This window comes from Nycticebus coucang, chromosome 1 (assembly GCF_027406575.1).
Source record: "Nycticebus coucang isolate mNycCou1 chromosome 1, mNycCou1.pri, whole genome shotgun sequence".
In the NCBI taxonomy this organism is placed as follows: domain Eukaryota; kingdom Metazoa; phylum Chordata; class Mammalia; order Primates; family Lorisidae; genus Nycticebus; species Nycticebus coucang.
The window spans coordinates 47,928,758-47,944,882 of NC_069780.1; the positions used below are offsets into that span (position 1 = coordinate 47,928,758).

At 36.7% G+C, this 16,125-nt stretch overlaps 1 protein-coding gene across 2 annotated transcripts in view; it reads right to left on the reverse strand.

Moving 5' to 3' along the window:
• The window catches only part of BBS7 (Bardet-Biedl syndrome 7), a 56,724-nt gene that overhangs the window by 17,332 nt on the left and 23,267 nt on the right, over positions 1 to 16,125 (reverse strand). For both annotated transcript variants that reach the window (XR_008376485.1, XM_053573757.1), the window contains exons 8-12: positions 15,096 to 15,226; positions 9,672 to 9,756; positions 7,720 to 7,822; positions 4,985 to 5,177; positions 3,776 to 3,850 (exon numbers count right to left, since the gene is read on the reverse strand). Coding sequence is in view for 1 of the 2 variants with exons in the window: in XM_053573757.1 (XP_053429732.1) it covers positions 3,776 to 3,850; positions 4,985 to 5,177; positions 7,720 to 7,822; positions 9,672 to 9,756; positions 15,096 to 15,226 (587 nt within the window). In the remaining variant the exon portion in view is untranslated. The remainder of the gene's footprint in view (positions 1 to 3,775; positions 3,851 to 4,984; positions 5,178 to 7,719; positions 7,823 to 9,671; positions 9,757 to 15,095; positions 15,227 to 16,125) is intronic.

Here is a 16,125-nt window from a genome sequence, read left to right on the forward strand (position 1 = left end):
TCATAGCTAACAGCAATCTCCAACTGGGGCTCAACCGATCCTCTTGCCCCAGTTTTTCTATTTTTAGTAGAGATGGGGTCTCATTTTTGCTCAGGCTGGTTGTGAATGGTTGAGCTCATGTAAGCCACCCACCTCGGCCTCCCAGAGTGCTAGGATTACAGGCGTGAGTCACCCTGCCCAGCCAAAAACATGTTTTAAATTAGCTAGACATGGTGGTGCATGCCTATTGTTCTAGCAACTCAAGAGGCTAAAGGAAAAGATCCCTTGAGCCTAGAAGTTTGAGGCTACAGTGAGCTAAGACTGTACCATTGCACTCCAGCCTAGGCAACAACAGAGCAAGACCCAGTCTCTAACAAATAAATAAACAAAAATAAAAACTTAAAAGTAAGTAAGGCTGTATACATTAGCTCACACCTGTAATCCTAAGACTTTGGGAGGCTGAAGTCGGAGGACCACTTCAAGCCAGCCAGGGCAACACAGTGAGACCAGTGAAAAAAATACAAAAGTTAGCTGGGCGTGGTAGCCTGTGCTACCAGGAGGATTGCTTGAGCCCAGGAGTTTGAGGTTGCTGTGAGCTATGATACCACTGCACTGTACCCCAAGCAATAGAGCAAGACCTGTCTCAAAAATAAATAATTAAAAAAAAAATCTTTAAATGTTATGTAATCAAGTATTTACACATGAAACAATAAATTAAATAAAATGGTATGTCTGGGACTAGGTTAGCAGAAGGAGAAAGTAAAGACCACAAAATAAGACCCGTGCTATGTGGGAAATTAGTGATAGGTACATGGAGGTTATTATACTAGCTTTTATACTTTGAAGTACATTTGAAATTTCCATAATCAATTTTTCTGTAAAAAACCATCATCCTAAAATACAGATTTTTAAATTAGTATAAAATACTCATTTCAAAGAATCCTGCAGTAATGTAAGTAAAACAGGCTAATCTTTCATAGTAACTTAGGAATCATAGATTTTAAGTTAATTTTAATTTGATTTTTTTAAATGTTCGTTAAAAGGTAGGTCCTAATCCTTTTTTTTTTTTAAGAGACAGAGTCTCACTTTATCACCCTTAGTAGAGTGCCGTGGTGTCACACAGCTCACAGCAACCTCCAACTCCTAGGCTTAGGCGATTCTCTTGCCTCAGCCTCCCGAGTAGCTGTGACTAAAGGTGCTCACTACAATGACCAGCTATTTTTTTGTTGCAGTTTGGCCAGGGCTGGGTTTGAACCCGCCACCCTCAGTATATGGGGCTGGCGCCCTACCCACTGAACACAGGCTCCGCCAGGTCTTAATCTTTTATGTTTTTTTTTTTTTTCCTCAAACAGGGGTGGCAAACCATATATAGGTAACATAATACAACAGTTATAAAATCTTTCTTTTTTTTTTTTTGAGACAGATTCTCACTCTGTCACCTAGGTTCGAGTACCATGGCATCAACTTAGCTCACAGCAACCTTTAAGTCTAGAGCTCAAGCAATCCTCCTGCCTCAGCCTCCCTAGTAGCTGGGTCTATAAGCATATGCCACCACAACCAGCTGATTTTTCTCTATTTTTAGTATACACAAGGTCTCACTCTTGCTTAGGCTGGTACTGACTGCAAGCAATCTTCCTGCCTTGGCTTCCCACAGTGCTAGGATTACAGGCATGACCCATTATTCCTGGCTCTATAAAATCTCTTACTGAAAATGAAATGTTTACAGCGTGGCACTTGTAGCTCAGTGGCTAGAGCGCCAGCCACATACACTGGAGCTGGCAGGTTTGAATCCAGCCAGGACCTTTCAAACAATGACAATTACAACCAAAAAAAAAAAAATAGCTGGGCATTGTAGTGGGCGCCTGTAATCCCAGCTACTTGGAAGGCTGAGGCAAGAGAATCACTTAAGCCCAAGAGTTTGAGGTTGCTGTGAGCTGTGACGACACAGCACTCTACCCAGGGCAATAGCTTGAGACTCTGTCTCAAAAAAAAAAAAAAGAAAGAAAGAAAGAAAATGTTCACTATAAAATTTTATCAGAAATTTTTCCCTCATATAACTACCAACCTTTTTCTTTACTCTTTTTTCCTTCTTTGTTAAAAAAAAAAAAGAATGCAGGGCGGCGCCTGTGGCTCAGTGAGTAGGGCACCGGCCCAATATGCCAGAGGGTGGAGGGTTCAAACCCAGCCCTGGCCAAACTGCAACAAAAAAAAAAAATAGCCGGGCGTTGTGGCAGGCGCCTGTAGTCCCAGCTACTCGGGAGGCTGAGGCAAGAGAATCGCTTAAGCCCAGGAGTTGGAGGTTGCTGTGAGCTGTGTGAGGCCACGGCACTCTACCGAGGGCCATAAAGTGAGACTCTGTCTCTACAAAAAAAAAAAAAAAAAAGAATGTGTATATATACATACACACACACACATACACATACACATACACACATATATAACTACCCACCAACTCTAGTCACCATCTCCTGCTCTGGCTTGCCTTCTCCAATGAAGAAGGAGACCTTATCTTTGCCCTAACTTCTCTTCAGGAGTGAGACTTCTTACCTCCTTGTACTAAGCAACAAGGAAGTGATACAGTAAGCATGTCCAAAAGCACTGACGTGATCTCATCACAGGCATTTTGCACATAGAAAGTGCTCAGTAAATGTCTACTGAATGAAGGTTAAGCACACATTCAACAAGCCCAGAAAAAGTGGGGCAGACCAGGAAGAGCGGAGGAAGGAATAGATCATGTTCCAATGCTAGGATGTGTGAAACTATGTAGCATCTTCCAGAAATTTTAAGAACCTCAGTTTGACAGAAATAATGTGCATGGGAGGGGAGGTAGCAGCTGGTAACAGAAGTTAGAAATATAATCATGAGCTAAATCATGGAAAGTTTTCTATGCCACAGTAAGGACTCTAGACTTATATTCACCAGGAAATAAGGAATATTTAAAAAGGTTTTAGGAAAGAAATGATACCATGATACTTGTATTTTAGGAAGACCTCTCTGGTAGCCAATGTACAACATAGCCTAGACCCAAAGAAGCTGACAGAGTTATGTTCAAGCAAGAGATGATGAGGGGTTGGAATAAGATATAGAAATGAAGCTGAGTAGAGATATGACAGTCATGGAGGTAGAACTAACAGCAACTAGTGATTAACTAGATTGAGTGTTCTAATTTCGAAACTCCAAAATCTGAAATGCTCCAAAATCCGAAACTTCCTGAGTACCACCATGACACTCAAAGAAAATGCTCACTGGACTATTTCAGATTTCAAATTTTTGAATCTGAGATGCTAGGTCAGGAAGTATAATGCAAATATTCCAAAATCCAAGAAAATTCAAAATCTGAACACTTCTGGTATTTATATCTCTTATTTTATAAGATATAAACCTACAACAGATCAGAGAAAAGAAGGAATCTAGGACAACACCCTGGTTTCTGGATTATCTAAGGACAAGCAAAGAGAATAGAAACAGATTTTACGGGAAAGAATATGTAAGAAATGATTGAAAAAGAAACATCAAAAAAAAAAAAAAAAAGAAAAAGAAACATCAAAAGCTGCTACCATTTATACACTTTGCCTCAGCCTCCCAAGTGGTGGGATTACAGGCACCTGCCACAATGCCCAGCTATTTTTTTATTGCAGTTATCATGTTGTTTGGCTGCCCTGGGCTGGGTTCGAATCCGTCAGCCCCCTGTGTATGTGGCTAGCACCCTACCCACTAAGCCACAAGTGCCGCCCTTGTAGCTGTAATCAAATGGCATAGTAGAAATAAAAACTTGTGAAGGATACTTTTTACTCACCTCAGAATCACAACTGCTAAAGCTAACAACAGCAGAATTTTTCTCCACATCTAGTAAATCTATTGGAACATCACTCTACAGTCAATACAAAAAAAAGAAAAAAGGTTCACACTGAAAACCTAAAAATGTTCACAATTATGTTTTCTCTAAGGATTCTCTTTATTTTAGTTTATGTTCATCTTTAAATTTGAGAGTTCTCTTTAAACTTATACTTGATAGTACATACTTTTAGAAAATAAATATAATAAAGGTTATTTTACAATCACCTATTTTTTTCTAATTCAGAATATCAGAAATCATAAACTATCATCTTAAAATACAACTTCCTTACCTATTTCTGTTAGTGCTAAAAATGTTATCATGAGCTGTAAATAATCATATAACCATTCTGATTATATCAGTTCATTTTTATCAGTTTTAATTTCATCTGTAACACAGAAAGAAGATAACTATTGCTCCTCTGGAGCAGTTTCTAGGACAGAGGCATTGCACCATGCTATGTATGAATGGCACTCCTAGGGTTGTTCAATGCAACAGCTGATGAGCTAGCACTCCTTAAGAGAATTTTCTGCCTTTAAAGTTTTAATTATTTAATAATAATCTGACCTCTCAATAACATCTTTTAAACCTGTTTTCTTCCTCTAACTTATTACTTTCTCACTTTGTGATAGGTTTACTATCTTTCATTCTATCATCCTTTTCTATTTCCTCAATATCTTCTGATTTAAATAAGTAAATATATATATGTATATTAATAAATGAAGTTGTACATTATTATCTCTAAATCCCTCTGGGATTATCTATTATGCCTATTGAACTACCTAGAAACTATCAGGTTAATGAGCAACTTGTACTCATTTTAGTGTTTGGGGCTTTTAAAAAAAGTTCTAATAAAGGCATTAAATACAGTAGTTTTATAAGGCACATCTCTATTAAGATTTACCCAGAGGGCAGCCGAAGAAGAAAATCCTTACTGTCCTTTCTATCTCTTCCTGAAAATTATGTCCATCTTTTGTTTGTTTATTAAGTATATGATAAATAAAAGTAAAGACATAATTCTAATAAATTATGAGCAAACTGATTATCTAACAGAAGACTAGAAAGCCATAAACATTCAAAATTACTATCTCAAACTAAAAAGTTTGTGTTTATGATTGGTTTTCAAAACAGATCCAATCACTTAACTAAGAAAGAAGACATTTTGCTTACCTGTATTAAAACATTATCTATTGCAGTCTGCACTTCTAAGATAAGGCTGTAGCTGGCATCATCTTTATTTAATGTAAATTTGTCATTTACACTAAATGAAGGTACTGTTGATTTTGCTTTGCTTGATTGAGAACACTGTTGATAGTTCTCTCTTTCCTGCAACACCTTATACTGCAGATGTTCCAATTCACTCCTAGATGGAAAATATACAAAATTTTGTCACCTAGAAGTAGAAATAGTTGAGATCTTTTGAATATTTACAAAAATTTGAGACATTTGCTTTTGCAAAATGGATTTTATTTGTTGAACTAGAACTATGACACCAATAGGAACAAAATTTTTGTTTCTATGACTGACCAAATGATTCTACATTATTTATCCTTAATCCCCAAATTAAAACATTTTCTCAGTCCCATACCAGCAAAATGACTCAAGAATTTAAATATTAAGGCAGGTTGCAAATAATCATTTTTCTTTTTTTAATTTTTATTTTTTGAGACAGAGTCTCACTCTGTTGCTCAGGCTAGAGTGCCATGGCCTCAGCCTAGCTCAGAGCAACCTTAAACTCCTGGGTTCAAGCGATCCTCCTGTCTCAGCCTCCAGAGTGGGTAGAACTACAGGTATCTACATGTCTGGTGAAAATTATAAGTTCTAATACAAGAGGAATCTAGCTGCAGTTGCATATGGTACAAACTATTAAAGAAAGAGGAACTAATATGGCAGAAGAACATATTAGACTTAATGAGAAGAAACAAAACGTATAACACCAGTGAATATGTACCTTTCAATAAGACATTAAGGAGAGGTGACAAAAATAAGGAGGATGCTGAAGAATTTTAATGTTTTGGGGATCACAAGGATGATCATGAGCCAGTGGTACAGCTTAATTTAAGGTCTACTAAGTGTTGGAGAAGATTCTGCTGAAATTTGACTGCTTTGCTTAGAGGAACTTTGCGTAGGGGAAAAAGCCACATGCAAATGAAGTTACCAGTAAGTGGGATAGCTCAACATGAAGCTCAGCAAGCCCCAATTTAGGGAGAAGTCTGGAGAAAGATTGAAAGGGATTTGTGCAATCAACAAACTTCATTCATTCAAGAAATATTTATTGCTTTTACATACTTACTTTTATTTAACATTACCAAGCACTATTCCAAGTACTGAATGTACAGAACAGACAAAGCTTCTCAGAAAGCTTACATTCCAGTGGAATTGGGAGGGGTAGACTTTATTATACATAAAAGGTATTGGGGTGGGGAGTCTATGGCCTCAAGGTCACATGTGGTCCTCCAGATTCCCAAGTGTGGGTCCTCAACTGAACCCAAACTTCATTCACAGAACAAATCCCTTTATTAAAAGGATTTGTTATAGGGGTGGCACCTGTGGCTCAGTGGGTAGGACACCATCCCCATATACCAAAGGTGGTGGGGTTCAAACCCAGCCCCAGCCAAACTGCAATTAAAAAATAGCCAGGCATTATGGCGAGCACCTGTAGTCCCAGCTGCTTGGGAGGCTGAGGCAAGAGAATCACCTAAGCCCAAGAGCTAGAGGTTGCTGTGAGTTGTGATGCCACAGCACTCTACTGAGGGTGACAAAGTGAGACTCTGTCTCTAAAAATAAAAAAGGGGGGGATTTTTTTGTTTTGTTTCATTTTTCTTCATTCTTAAGGCAACACCTAAGAATCTCACACAATCCCTCTGCTCTCCTGGTGGCTTCAGTGAACTGCCTTGTGCTACTGTACCTGTGGTATTTTCTGCCTTAAAAGTTACTGTAGCCTTCAAATACCACCAAGAAAAAATCAGCTTTCATTTACACAAGAGCTTAGCAAAGGTTGAAAGGGGAAAAGTCGTCATTAAAAATTTCACCAACTCCCACTTCTTCATTGTATGAAGCAATTTATAAGTTTCGAGTCCCTTTTCACAGGATATGTCAAATTGAAGCCATAAAAGCAATCTCTGAGTCTAAGAAAGTCAACCATTACTCAGTTGCAGTAAGAAAATTATAAGCCAACCCTCAATGAATCCCCAACAATAAAAAAAAAAAAAGAAAATTATAAGCCAACAATACAGGCTCAGAGTGTCCACAGGAATGGGAATATTTCAGTGAATGAGAAACACAGCCATCTTGTGTTGGTTTCCTAATGTCTGTGACAAAACAAAAACAAACACAACTATCTATGACTAAAATGAAAAAAATAAATAATTCTTGATCAAAGAGAACATCAATATAGAATAAAACATACAAAAAGTATATTTTTAACTCCAAAATATTAACCAGCACTTCCTGCTAATTTTCTCAAACCCACATATAAACTTTCATTTTAAAAAGTGATAAACTAGTTATATCATTCCTTCAAATAAGATATACTGCATCTGTAAATAATAAAAAGCAGGGCAGCGCCTGTGGCTCAGTCGGTAAGGCGCCGGCACCATATGCTGAGGGTGGCGGGTTCAAACCCGGCCCCGGCCAAACTGCAACCAAAAAAAAAAATAGCCGGGCGTTGTGGCGGGCGCCTGTAGTCCCAGCTGCTCGGGAGGCTGAGGCAAGAGAATTGCTTAAGCCCAGGAGTTGGAGGTTGCTGTGAGCTGTGTGAGGCCACGGCACTCTACGGAGGGCCATAAAGTGAGACTCTGTCTCTACACACACACACACACAAAAAAAAAAATAATAATAATAATAAAAAGCAACAACCACATACTTCATGAGATGGGGGAAAAGCAAACAAAACTCAATGTTACCGTAAAGAAGAAATTTTATTTTGCATCTCCTTATTAATTTTTAGTTCTTCTCCTGGTCCACTTTCCTTATGAATGGGCTCTGTTGTCAGACCTGTAATCCAGCCTGTAAAGATGAATTGCAATCATGCACCATTTGGTAGTGTCAGTATTAAAAGAGATATATTATACACCATAGAGCAGAAACCTGAATATCCATATCCACTAACAGCAACCTAACTTAGATCTAGGACTTTTTTTAAAAAATGAAACAAAACATAAAATCAAGCTGAAAAACATTCAAACCATAAAGAAATTACTTAATCTAGAGTAAGAATTTGTCCTAAAAAAGAAAACAAAAGTAAATTACTTAAGCAAATTAAGTAAATTACTTAATTACTTTTTTTTTTTTTTTAAAGACAGAGTCTCACTTTACCACCTTCAGTAGAGTGCCATGACGTCACAGGACTCACAGCAACCTCCAGCTCTTGGGCCTACGCAATTCTCCTGCCTCAGCCTCCCGAGCAGCTGGGACTACAGGCGGCCACCACAACGCCCAGCCATTTTTTTGTTGCAGTTTGGCCGGGGCCGGGTTTGAACCCGCCACCCTCAGTATATGGGGCCAGCGCCCTACTCACTGAGCCACAGGCGCTGCCCTACTTAAGCATTTTTTAATACCATTTTTTTTTTTTGGCTTGCATACTATGACTGTAGGAGTCTTTCATTTCTTAACAATTGAGTTCTCAAGAATGGAGTAAGTCGACACATTCTAACAAATTCAAAAACAGTCGAAAAATATGAATGGTCTTTCAAAAATTACTTTTGTGTAAATTTAAACTCATACAGGACTAGTGTGAAAATGCAAAAACTATCTACTCAAAAGCAAGTTTTTACATAGTTCAAAACATATACTAAATTTCAATACTTCTTAAACCAAGAATATCATTTAATACTTGAAAGTTGTAGAGACATAATAAGCATTCTTAAAAATATATACACATATTTTTTTGAGACAGAGTCTCACTTTGCTGTCCTCAGTAGAGTGCCATGGAGTCACAGCTCACAGCAACCTCAAACTCTTGGGCTCAAGCGATTCTCTTGCCTCAGCCTTCCAAGTAGCTAGGACTACAGGCGCCCGCCACAACGCCCGGTTTTTTTAGAGACGGGTTCTCGCTCTGGCTTAGGCTGGTCTCAAACTCATAAGTTTAGGCAATCCACCCACCTTGGCTTCCCAGAGTGGTAGGATTACTTAAAAATATTTTTTAAGTTTTATCAATTTTATAAATCAACAAGCTTTACTCTCCTTCCTTATTTTTTAACCAATTAAATTTTTAATGCTGTAATAATGATTTACCAATACAGTAGTAGTATTCCCTTAACCATGGCTTTACTTTCCATGGTTTCAGTTCTTAGTCAATGTCAGTATGAAAATATTAAATGAAAATTCCAGAAGTTATCTATGTTTTAAACTGCATGCCACTCTGAGTAGCATGATGAAAGCCATATGGCTTCATTCTGCCCTGGAAATGAATCATCCCTTTGTTCAGTGTATCCCCCACTATAAATACTACCTGCTCCTCAGTCACTTAGAAGGCATCTTGGTTAGCAGACCAACTGCTGTGGCATGCAATCCTTGTGTTAAGTAACCTTTATTTTACTTTATAAGGACCCCAGAGCACAAGAGTAGTGATGTTGGCATATTGTTATAATTGTTCTATTTTATTATTAGTTATGTTACTGTGCCTAATTTATAAATCACTTTTGTACATAGGTATGTAAGCATAGGAAAAACAGTACATATAGGGTTCAGTACTGAGGTTTCAGGCATCCAATGGGGGTCTTAAAACATATCCCCTACGGATAAGAGGAGACTTCTGTAATATTTTTGTTCAAAAATGTCATCAAAAGCAATTTATTAAAGTTAAAATTTTTTGTTATTGACTCTTTCTTCAACTACCTATTCTCATTTACTTTACCTGAGTATGTGGACACCACAATTTCATCATAGCCATCTTTCCCTACACAACCACCCTGGAGAGATGTGACACTTTCAGACAACGTCTAGAAAAATTTAAGACCAAACAATTCATTAGTAACCAAAAGTTTCCCAGATGTTATAATAAGTGAATGAAACTTATTTTCAGACATTCTACCAATATTTTCTCAAAACTTAAAATGTGCAGACACTGAGATTAGAAAGACAAAATCTTGGAAATTCCAGTGTGTTTTTTTTTCTTTAGAGACAAAGTCTAGTTTTATCACCCAGGATGGAATAAGATGGTGAGATCCTGACTGACTGCAGTTTCAAACAGTCTGGTCTTGAACTCCTGGGCTCAAGTGATCCTCTCACCTTGGCCTCCCAAAGTGCAAGGATTATAGATGTGAGCTATTATGCCTGGCCAAGGTTTTTAAATTTGGGCAAGAATATTCAAAATGACTCTAGAATATCTGTATATACCACTCAGCTAATAGAATAATCATGTAGTGAGAAAAATTATTTATTTATATAAAGAAGTTTTTTTAAAAAACATTTAAAGATTACATAAGCAAAACTTCTAGCAAGTTTAGTTTATTATCTGAATTTTATAGAACACCTCTCTGTATTTTCTCCAAATAGGTTTTTAGATACATAAAGATAATAGCTTCTAGGGAACCTTTAGGAAATCTGTCACTAGGGGAGGGAAGGGATAAAAATCAAGTTTCTCAGATGGTTCAGGGTTTATAATAACTATTTTCTAAGTGATACTTCCCGAGCTTATCTGACTTAATCACTTAGGTAAGTCAACTAGGAATCTGTATTTTTAACAAGCATTCTAGGTCAGTGGCTTTCAAGCTATTTGGCAAGCAAGCAATCAATTGCATACTGCAGTCTAGCATACATACACATGAACATACACAATATGAACATAACAACATACAAAACTTGTAAGGTTTGTGTCACACTGTGATACATCCTAATCTATTTTATTTTTTAAAAAATGCACTGGCAACCCACAAATGGTTGGTTTTGACTAGCAGTTTGAAAAACTCTGGTAGCCAATTCTAATTAGGTGAGGCTGAGAACAATTATTTGTTTTATTTTTTTGCATAGATGGAGTCTCACTATGTTGCTCAGGATGATCTTAGACTCCTGGTCTCAAGCAATACTCTCAAAGTGCTGGTTTATGGGGGTGAGCCACTTGACCAGAACCATTATTTTAAAGGGGTTAATGGAGAGAGCAGTGACTAGCATTAAACTAGACAATTAACAAAATTAACAAAATGCTCCTTTCTCCATCCACCCTGTAGGAGACCTCTGAGCTATCTTGCAAATTAGGTTATTTTAGTTACTCCAGGAGCTAATTACTTGAGAGATTCAAGTAAGAAAGCTTTGATTTTAAGTCTGATGAAATTGGAGTCACAAGTGGGATCAAATATCTGCATTTTTAACAAGTATCCCAGTTGATCATACATAATAGAAATCTTCAAACTCTTTTTTAAACTTTTTTCATTCATGTACTCACTAAAGGAATTTTGAACAAAACTGTGCATCCCCCATATATATTTAAGTTGACTTCTAGACTTTTTATCATAATTGTAGTTATAAAGATAGTAATTTATGCAAGTTAAAAATAATGTCATTTAAAAATAAAATTGTCACTTGCTTTCTTTTCTTTCTTTCTCTCTCTCTCTTTCTTTCTTTTTTTCTATTGATTGATTGACTATTGCCAAAGTCTCACTCTGTTGCCTGAGCTAGAGTGCCATGGCATCAGCCTAGCTCATAGCTACCTTAAACTCCTGGGTTCAAGCAATCCTCCTGCCTCAGCCTCCTGAGTAGCTGGGACTGCAGGCCCCTGCCATGATGCTGGCTAATTTGTCTATGTTTTTAGTAGAGATAGAGTCTCACTATTGCTTAGGCTGATCTCAAATTCCTGAACTCAAGTGATCTTCCAAACTGGGTGTCTCAGATTGCTAGGATTACAGGTGTGAGCCACCGTGCCCAGCCATCAAACTGTCACATCTTTCAATCATACATACATACCTGAGGAATCTCAATATACTTATATATACAATCACTCAGGTAGGGCAGCACCTGTGGCTCAGTGGGTAGGGCACCAGCCTCATATACCAAGGGTGGCAGGTTCAAACCCAGCCCCGCCAAACTGCAACAAAAAAACAGCCGGGCGCCTGTAGTCCCAGCTACTCAGGAGGCTGAGGCAAGAGAATCGCCTAAGCCCAGGAGTTGGAAGTTGCTGTGAGCTGTGTAATGCCACAGCACTCTACAGAGGGGGATAAAGTGAGACTCTTGTCTCCACAAAAAAAAAAAAAAAATCACTGAGGTAAAAAATAGAAAAACAAATCCTTCTTTAATAGTTGGAAATTTTATTTTACATTGTTCCTTTTTCTCCTTGAACTTTTCATTTTACTATCCCTATGCTTTTAATATACTCATATGCTTAAAATACTTTTATACTTTAATACTTCTCTATAACCAAAAAAAATCAAAAATTATCTTCTGTAATCATAAAGCTCTAAGCATTAGAATTTTTAATTCTAATACTATAATACTAGTATTATGCAATTGGTAAAAACAAATAAGTTTTAGTAAATAATAATCAAAAAATAAAAATTCTGTAGAAAATGTGTCTCATGAAATGAATGAGAATTTTAATTTCCTTCCAAATTATTCATGTATTACAAATTAATATTACATATCACTAGACTATGACTAGGTTCAATATCAGTTCTATTCCTATTTTTCACAACTGTGTATAAGCACTGATCAACCTTAGTCACATAAAGATGTTGATGAGAATAAAAGAAAGTTTGTTATGGAAAGTTCAAAACATCTTCCAAATTATCTACCTAAATAACCACCTGATCTACCACCAAAAAAATGTTTCAATGATGTATCATCTGACAACTCAGTTTAAATTATTAAATGCCAAACACTGGAAGCCACCTCATCTACTGAAGGATGTTTTACCCAGTCAATAGATTCATATACGTTCTCATTTGCCCAGTGGTTTTTCAGGTGACTATTAATTGTAACTTTTACTCTTTCACCTAGAAGTACCTTAAAAACTGTTTATTTCTAGTAATTTTTTTGCCAATACAATATTTTAATAAAATTCACTTACCTTACATACTCCAAATACTTTTTTTTTTTTTTAAGAGACAGAGTCTCACTTTATCACCCTCGGTAGAGTGCCGTGGCATCACCTTTGACAGCAACCTCCAGGCAATTCTCTTTGCCTCAGCCTCCCAAGTAGCTGGGACTACAGCCACCCACCACAATGGCCGGCTATTTTTTGTTGCAGTTTGGCCAGGGCCAGGTTCGAACCTGCCACCCTTGGTATATGGGGCCGGTGGCCTACTCACTGAGCCACAGGCGCCACCCCAAACATATTTTTTTAAAAATCTTGGAGATGTAGATTTATCTAAATCAAATAATTCTTGTTATTTTATTTATTTATTTTTTATTTTATTTTCTTTTGAGACTGAGTCTCACTGTCGCCCTTGGTAGAGTGCCATGGCATACAGCTCACAGCACCTCAAACTCTTGGGTTTGAGCAACTGTCTTGCTTCAGCCTCCCAAGTAGCTGGGACTACAGGTATATACCACTGTGGTTGGCTAGTTTTTCTATTTTTAGTAGAGACTGTGTTTCGCTCTTGCTCAGACTGGTCTTGAATTCCCAAGCACAAACAATCCATGTGCCTCAGACTTCCAGAGTGCTAGGATTACAGGCATGAGCCACCGTGCCCAGCCTCAACTAATATTTTTAAAATACTAGTTAGGGAACCATAAAATCAGAGATCCTAGACAATACATTATTGGTATGATTTATGTAAGAAAACAACATGTAACTAAACTTACAAACTTGGTCATTCCTCAAAATATTGATAAATGAATATATAAGTTAAAATACGATATATAAGGTATACATATTTTATTTTTTTATGATTTGCCCCCTAACTAACTTTTCTGATTAACCAACCAATTAGTCCACAGTGTGTCAGATAAGAGATCCTCTAAACTCTTGGAAAGTAACACTGTAAATTCAAGATGAGGCAGAATATTCCCAGCTTAAGCATAACCTAAAAGCAGTACTTCTGTCATTAGACAAACAAAAGAAATAGGGGTTGGAAGGGAAGGGGATTCCCCAGACCTAGCAGAACAGGTAATTGCTAGGATGTTATTGGAGTTTAGAATAGAAGTCAAAGAGGAGACTTGGGGTTTAAATAAGAAAGTTTCTCAAGGGCTGATGAGAAAAAATAGGAGATCATCAACAAGTAATTATTATATCCTTTGAAGCCTAAACTATTACTTGCATCATTAGCAAGATGACTTTTTTCACCAAAGTAAGATGATCAAATTTGAAATAAATCTATAAAATAAGTTCAACTGTGTAACTTTTTTTTATCCCTGTTATCTATAAAATATACTTTACATATGCTCTAAACCTATTCTCAGTTAAACAAAGTTGGGATTGCCACTATTAGAGAAATAAGACCAAAAAAAAAAAAAGAAAGAAAAGAGTTGAGACTGAGTTGTAGACTTTTTCTTTTTTTAAACAGCCTCAGTGCTTCCTGCATGAGGCAGGCTGGGGAAGCTCTGGATTGGAGAACACCAGTTCATGAAAATGAAAGATTCATTTTATACCAGAATGGTTCTGTGTGTGACTTTATAGCTTGGCTCAAATAAGCTTACTTACATTTAAAATTTGTGAACTAAAATCACTTTTATCTAGTACTTCTCACATAGCTGATAACTGAGTGGCTAGAAGCGAAATTGCTACTTTAACATTTCTGTTTAAGAATATTTGCAATACTGTCCTAACAATATAAAGGTTATTCTTAAAATCTCATTATTTTAAAACAACAATCTCATTTATATTACCCAAACATATACATGGGTCACTATGAAAGTTGAGAGACAGCCTGTGTTATGGTCCATTATTTCACTTTTGAGAAGCAGTTGATAGTGCTCTTTCTGATTCACCAATGCAAGTTCCAACTTGCTCGGCTTATTGGTGTTGCTGGGAGGCCTTCATTTGTTTCTGTTTGCATGAATTTTATAATTCTTGATTTTTGTGTAACTCACAACTTTTGCAATGACCCAACATAAAATGTTACTCCTATGATGTGTTATTATATGTTAAAAAGATAAAATATGTGTATTTAGTACTTTAAAGGTTTATAATAATATTTAAAAGTATAACGAAAAATTTATTATTCTGCTTGAAAGCAACAGTCTTTTACTCAAGCACAAGAGTAATCTAAAGAAGATTCGGATAACAGCAATATTTTAAACCAAACATAAGTTTTTAACATATTCTCATTAAAACTCAAACCATCAGTCATCTCTATAATAACTTAACAAATAATAAGTATATATAGTCTTTGTTTAATGAACTTACCTGATCAAATCGTACAACAGGTTCATTTGGATTATCAAAATTATACACTTCCACCATTCCATCATCTCTCCCAACAAGCAAATCTTTAACCCCATCACCCACGATGTCAAAGCTATCAATACACAAAATACCTTTAAAAAAAGATATGTGATAAGTTATTAAAGCTAGTAATAGTCAAGTATATACCAAGCAAGAATGAAAAAATACATATGCCAACTCAGAATGGGGGGGACAACTTTGAGCAAAAACAGGTGCCCTTCTCTTGCCATCCATATTTATCTATTTCCAGGGCTTGAAATATAATCTATGTGGCAATGACCTAAAAGTTTACATCTCTTTCCAACTTTGGCCTCTCCTCAGAGCTCCAGACTCATACATCCAATTTGGCATCTTCACATAGATATCTGCATCTCAAACTTTCCATGCTCCAAACAAAATCCTTTATTCCTCTCTTTGGCAAACCCCCTCAATATTGCTCCTTCTCCTTAGAACCAGCTAGTTGCTCAGGCCAAAAATCTTAGCTACATCTCTGATTTCTGTCTTTTTCTCAGACCCAGTCCCCATAGATCAAATCCACTAACAAATTCTATCTGTTCTATTTCCACAATTTATACTAAAATGTGTTCTTTCAATTTCTAGTTACCAGGAGCCTAGACTATGCTAGCCTAGACTAGAATAAATTATAATAACTATAAATTCTCTTATTATTTTATTTCAGAATAATAGGGGATACATGTTTCAGTTACATAATTTGTTTCTGTATAGATTGAGTCAAAGTATAATAACTATAACTTCTAACTGATCTCCATGCTTCCAATTTTGACCTGCTTCCCCCTACATCCATTCTCCATGTAGGGTAGTTTGTTTTGTTTTCTTTTGTTATTAGTAAATAGATGTCAGATCCCCACTCACAATTTTCCAATGATTTCCTACTGTACTCATATTAAAATTCACTCTTTCTCAAGGCTTAGAAGGACCTACACAAGCTGGCTCTGCTCTACCTCTCTGACTTCCTCTCCTGCCATGTTAG